The sequence below is a fragment of the Morone saxatilis genome, unplaced genomic scaffold (genome assembly GCF_004916995.1).
Source record: "Morone saxatilis isolate NCDOM2014 unplaced genomic scaffold, NCSU_SB_2.0 Contig17, whole genome shotgun sequence".
Classification (NCBI taxonomy): domain Eukaryota; kingdom Metazoa; phylum Chordata; class Actinopteri; family Moronidae; genus Morone; species Morone saxatilis.
The window spans coordinates 23569550-23576151 of NW_023339729.1; the positions used below are offsets into that span (position 1 = coordinate 23569550).

At 40.2% G+C, this 6602-nt stretch overlaps 2 protein-coding genes across 3 annotated transcripts in view; one reads left to right on the plus strand and one right to left on the minus strand.

Moving 5' to 3' along the window:
• LOC118326424 (proto-oncogene vav-like) overlaps window positions 1–3861 on the minus strand; it is an 18895-nt gene extending 15034 nt beyond the window's left edge. The window contains exons 1-3 of one of the 2 annotated variants that reach the window (XM_035659415.1): window positions 3710–3861; window positions 3000–3095; window positions 2790–2906 (exon numbers count right to left, since the gene is read on the minus strand). In XM_035659415.1, the coding sequence (XP_035515308.1) occupies window positions 2790–2906; window positions 3000–3086 (204 nt within the window). In that variant the 5' untranslated portion in view covers window positions 3087–3095; window positions 3710–3861. The remainder of the gene's footprint in view (window positions 1–2789; window positions 2907–2999; window positions 3096–3709) is intronic. The other variant, XM_035659414.1, reaches the window with a different exon arrangement.
• A 2036-nt stretch (window positions 3862–5897) lies between these two features.
• Window positions 5898–6602, plus strand: part of sh2d3a (SH2 domain containing 3A) — a gene marked incomplete in the record, with an annotated part of 14260 nt that continues 13555 nt past the window's right edge. Inside the window, 3 exon segments of the mRNA XM_035659416.1 lie at window positions 5898–6010; window positions 6229–6320; window positions 6442–6559. Of these exon segments, the coding sequence (XP_035515309.1) occupies window positions 6231–6320; window positions 6442–6559 (208 nt within the window).

Genomic DNA, 6602 nt, shown 5'->3' on the forward strand with positions numbered 1-6602 from the left:
CTGGGAACCCTAACTGTCTGTGCCAAAATGTGTGCCATATCTCACAGGATACGTGAAAGCTTTCTGGTGGTGCTAGTGGGAAAAGTCAGGTGATCACCAAAGTCTGTAGGATTCATCCTCTGGGGAAGATGAATATCTGTATGTAATTTCATAATGGTCCATCAGATAGTTGGCCGACCAACCTACACTGCCTTCCCTAAAGCTGGTAGCATGGCTTTAAAAAATACAAAAAACTAAAGGCAGGCAACAACATTAAAGCAATACCTGTGGCAATATACACCATAAACAAAAAAAACACTGAACTACAGTTCAGACTAAACATTTAAAAGACAAAATAATGTGGAGAAAATGCACATAACACACAATAAACAGGCACATATAGAGATCATATAATGAGACAACCAGAGTTATAATAAAAAACAGGGGGTGGCAACGTTTTTGATAGGTGCCATTTTAAAATGTTTTTGTTAATCAGTGAGCCATATCAACATTAGGATTATTATATAGTATAGTATAATTATGACATCACATAAAGCTTTAATTTTCAAACTGATTTGTTCCATCCATTTACAGGACACTGTAATCACATACAGGAGCACTATACAGAAAGAAGGACTGCACAATTAATCTAAATATTACTGAAACAAATCGCAGAGCTGAAATGTTTTGATTAAGGTAAAATATGCAACAAAACATCATTATAATGAAGTACTGTAGTACTGCGGAGGTGCCCTGATTTAAGAATCACATATCTGTGTGGTAGAGACCCCAACAAATGTGTAAACATGATTTTAGTGAAGCAAAAATGATCATTCACACTAATTGTGAATTATATCTGTTCTGCCCTAACAAGAAGGTCGCAAAACTTATGAAAATATCCACATCTGAGTTGAAACCATACATACAGATGCACGAGGTTCTTCTGGTTAAGTGCTACCATCGGCACGCAGGTTGTTAAAGTCTGAAATAAGATATATAAGATGGTGTTCGTGTAATGAACAGATTTTTTTATCTTAAGTGTATATATGCTCAGTGACACAGACCACATGAACATGAACATGAGCAGTGAACCAATACGTAGAAATGTCACCAGAATTGTACAGCTAAAACATAACTGCACCGGTAACCACAGAGAGCACAGCACACAGTGCGACTGACATGGTGGTCAGACATATGCCGTTTACATAACTTCCTGAACCAGCTGCTCTCTCTCGCTCTTTCTGTGTGTCTGTCTGTTCAGCAGTGGGAAATGCGGAACTCTAATTTCAGAAAAGGGGAAATGATGAGTTTTAACTGATACTGCTGCACACATCACATCACTCAGTCACATACATATATACATACATTCTTGCAGCAGCAAAAGCACAGAGAAGATCCTCTATTTGTGTAATGTTATCAGGTGTGTGTGTGTGTCTCTGTGTGTGTGCCTGTGTGTACACGTCAAAGTGGTCTCCGAATTTTTGTTAATCACCGGATGTTTCTTAACCACTCTTGACCTCATAGGATTTCCCAGAGTTTCACATGCACGTGTCAAAACACATTAACCCCTGCACACACAGCACGCGTTTAGGACATCACGGTGAATCCTATCAGGTGTAATTCAAGGACAGTCCTCGAAACGGTTAGGACAATCATGTGATAGTCTCTTTCTTTGTCACACACTCTCGATCTCTGTCTTTCTCATGTCGTATTTTGCTTTCTAGTTCTCTGTTTCTGGTCAGAAACAGATTTTGATTTTGAAATGTGGTGAATAGACAGTCCATGATCCAAGCAACGGGATGTTTGTGGATCTGAATCCATGTGAACCCAAGAATTTTCAGAAAAGTTCTCTTAAATTAATTGTTTAGACTGGGAACAGGGGAAAAGAGCTAGCCTAGCCTCTCTAAAGCTTACTAATTAACACGTTATTTCTTGTTTATTAATCCGTACAAAAAATGTACATGTAAATATGACAGTTTGCTGTTTATGAGTTATGTGTCAGGCTATTTCTTGGCAGACAGCAGTTGACAGGCAACCAGCAAAGACTACATAAAGTTATTGCTCAGAGCCAAGAAATAGCTAGGAAATAACAGTATATATAGCAGATATCATGTTTAAATGAGTAAACTTTAAAGGGGCTGGTAGGCAGACTGATCGTTAACTTTCGACAGTGCCAGGTTAACTGCTTCCCCTTGTCCCCTGGCTTTACAGTATGCTAAACTAAGTTAGCCTGCTGCTGGCACTCTTCGAGGGTGGCATTAATCGTCTCTTCTAGGTACAGATAAGGTATACAGCTAAAATGTCTATATTGTCTCATTTTTGTACATCGTTGAGTCCTAAAGTTCAAAATGTGTCAAACAAGAAAATCTGTCTGTGTTGTGAGATCATTTTTCCAATAAAAACCCAAAGATTTCAATTTTCTTGACTCAATTATTGATTTCAGTGCAGCAATCTGCCTTATTCTGTCTTCTTTCACGATAATGACACTGATGCCCTTCAAAATTCCCAAAACATGCTGATCTTTATTAAAATGATATCGACAAAATCTCATTGCACAAGCAGGCTTTTAGGGTTCAATAATAGAGCTTTTTGCAGTGCTTTCTAGTTCTTCCTCTTTGTCTGTTCCTCTTCATCATCATCCCCTCTACTCTCTATACTCGCTCCCCTAATGTGTACAGATACAGATCACAGTATTTTCCTATCAAACAGCCACAGGGCTTCACCGCTGCCTCCTGGTAGCTATGGAAATGGCCTATGGAAATGGAGCAGGAAAAGGTTTGTGTGTGTGTGTGTGTGTGTGTGTGTGTTACCTGGGACATCTGTGGGCGCAGGTTGATCTCTCTCAGGTTGACGGCCTGAGGCAGGAGGTTGTTGAGCAACTGGCAGAGCAGCACGCCATCTCTCAGAGCCTGAGCCAGGTCACACACCTAGAACAGCACACACAAAATTAGACTGAGGAACCAAGACCAGGTGTGTGTTCATGTGCAGGTGTGTGAGTTTGTGTAGCACAGCTGATTTACCTGTGCGCCCTCCCATGTGACCCGGTGGTTATCAGGAAGAACTCTACATTCGATCAACCACACCGCACACTGCCGCCATAACTCCATCTTTTTTTTCTGAACAATAGATGGATAGATGGGATGTGAGACAAGATAGACCATATGCATTCTCGCAGGCACAATATTCAGTAACCAGTAATCACTGTTAATTCCGTACAACGCCCAGTAGCAGTAAAGAAGTTTGTCATTTTTTAAGTTAACACTCTCATAACAATTAGACGTGTTAGCTTCACAAGAAGCCAGTTTTTTTTTTAAATGTAAGAGCATTTGTGGAGTTCACACTGAATAGAAATTAAATGTATTCACAAAACTTCACACATACAAAAAAAACTTTTGCTCCTGCATCACACAAATAAAATAGCCCTAATAATATATATAATAGTGGTCGCACTTTGTCACAATTGAACTTCTCTTTCTCTTAGCAAAGTAGAACCTGGGTGTGGAAATTACTGAAGATTATTCAGTCAGTCTGAGACCAAATCAGTAGCAAATCAGTTGATCTACAGCGAACACTGAGCAGTCACTCTAACTCCGTACTTTCAAAGTAAAATATTAAAATGGCTTTTTTGAAATCCAGAAAATAACAAAAGAAAAAGCCACTGCTCCGCTAGAAAACTTTTACTTTTCTAACTGCATATCAATGTAGGATGAGTTTTACAATCATCTCTCACCTTCAGTTTCTCCTAGCAGTTCTGTGTCTTCTCTCTCGATGTTCACCTCCCTGTCTTCCTTTCATTATCAGACTTCAGTGCTCTCGTTCTGCCTTTCTTCCGTGGTGGGTGTTCTGCAGAGCTGCACTGTGTCGAAGGCTTTTAACTTCATCCCGCAACTTCCTTTTTCCTCTGACGCACCCTCTCACAGTCACACTCACAGATGCACACACTCAAAGCTGCTGCTGCTGCTGCTGCTGCTGCTGCTGCTATGAGTGGTACAAGATGATAAAACCAGAGTGTGATATTTATGTGAAATGGTTTTGTATTGTGTGTACAAGAGATCAGATAGAATATGTATGAGACAGCATGTGTGTATATGACAGATCAAGTTTATCAAAAGAAATGCAAGGTCAACCACAACATTATTTATGCAGCTATCAAACAAACTTCTAATGTGGTAAAGTTACCTTATTTGAGGGAGCTGCATGTTTAGGGTTGTTGGGTTAATATGCAAAATTTAGAGGCATCAAGTTGTCTTCACAAAGATGTTTTATCCACTTTTATGTCTTTAAAATACTGTATGAATCGCACAGTAAAAATAAAGATTAACTCAATGAATAATGGAGCCGCTGCTCAGCACCCAGTGGTGATTTTACTGGGGTGCAAGCACATATTTGGATTCACAACAGGATATCCTACACTCAAAACTCATTCACAACTCAAACAAAAACTCTCAACTATCAACAAAAAGTGCCAACAAGTAGTATTATCAATGCAAGCCATCATTGCACTGATGTGCAACAGAGGAAGTACATTTACATATATAGTGAGTATCTCTATTACACTACAATTAAGAGGAAAATACTTTTTAGTCCACTGCATTATTACGAATGCTGCTAGTTACTTTGCATATTTTACATAAACACATCACTGACAGTATGTAACGTAAAGATATTACCTTTACTGCCACAAATCACCTAAATTACAATGGCAATGCTGTGTTAAGGAGGAATAACCTCTTCTGTTAAATATTTAAAAATGAGCAAATGTGACCCACTGCCATATGCTATGAACCCACAAAGGAGTTCCCCTCTGCCATCTGGTCGTGAGGCGAACCACTGAGGTCATTACACCACCACCACCTCTGCTTCAGCACACAGAAAAACAGAAAAATATAGATATTACTGGGCAGAATTAACAAAATCCCAGAACAAAATGGAAACATATGTAGCCCTGAACAGAAAGTACACTGTAGAAACCTACTTGACTCCAGTGTCTGATATAAAACTGACATGAACACTGACTGAGCAGTGGCAGTGGAGGAAAGCCGGCACAGACAGACTTGGATGCCCAGAGACAAGAGGTTGTGTTCTTGTTGTGAGCAGCTAACAGTTGAGACAGAGCTGTGCTTCCTAACTTAGCACAACTATTAGGAAAGTCCAAGAGACCAGTACTTTACACAATGAATATAAATATTCCCAGAGTTCCTCTGTCTAAGTGACTCGAAGAGACTCCCAGCCTGCCATGAGCTCCACAGCTCCGTGAGCCACCGTTCCCCTATGTCTAATAATTCATGTTCATTAATTAGTAGTTAATTTTTAATTTTTGTTAATTTGTATTAGTCTTACCCACCTTACAAATCCATTTTATTTCCACCCTTTTGTTTTGTTACTGTTTATTATTTATTTTTATGTATTACAAATGTATAGATTGTGTTAATTTGCTTTAGCAACATTGTATTGCACACAGTCGCCAATAAATCCACTTGAACTGATTTACTTCAACACTAGGTGTCAGCCTTATACACATCACCATTTTTCCTGCAAATACTGTATCTTCTGACACTACCTGAACAGACAGATTGCCAGACAAATAACTGTGCATGCATGCCTATCTCTGACTTGACATGTTGACAGCTGCCTAACTGTCTTACTTTTTCATATTCCCCTTCTTGTTTTTCTGAACTCTATCTCTCTCTCATGACAGGCTTCAACCTGCACGCTCCGCCTCCTGAGAGCTCATGCTAAGTCCTGCACTGTGATTTGCTGTTTTCTGTGGGGTACTGTGTGCCCACTGTGCAATCTGATTGGCTATTTGAGTGACCCTGCAGGTTTGAGGGGGAGCGGGCTTCCCACTGCTACCACAAAGAGAAAGTGAGAGACTTAATGAGAGAGGTTACAATTTAGATGAGAGCAGCTGCAAAGAAGGAAAGAAAATACAGGGGAAGTTAGACAAGAAACAGGCATTATGAGATAAAAATATCACAAGGAGAAAGAGAGAAGTGATATCCCTGAGTGCCTCGGTGGATCCTGTAAACAGGTAGGTGTAACATACTGCAGCTGCTGCAAGGCAAACAACGCAAGGGCTTTCTGCTTGTGTGTCTGGTTGGCTGATTTCTAAAAGTAAGCTGATGTCAGTCAGACCACTCTTTCGTTTGTACTTTTCTTAGAAACTTGTACCGATAAAACATGTATAAGCATGTGTGTGTGTGTGCTTGCTGGTATGTAATCAGTATCTCTTCTGCCTTTGCTGTTCAGACATGAATAATCGCTCCATTGCCTGGTGGCTGAGACAGATTGGCCTGTCCCAGTACACCAAGACACTAGAGAGGGAATATTACGGTCTGGAGGTATGTGAATGCGCAACATGCATCTGGATATCTCTTCTTTCTTTTGTTCTTATTTTAATCTTCACAATCCCCAATTTCTCTTTATACCTTTCTCACTCTCCCTCTTCTTGTTTCTCCCCAGGGCTTGCTGAACGTGACGGATAGAGAGCTGAAGGATGCAGGGATAGAGGATGCAACACACAGAGAAACCATCCTCAGCCAACTTTCAAGGCACCGACAGAGACTGGACCCTCACTCTGGTGACACTCAATGGCCACATGCAAGCACACGCACACACACACA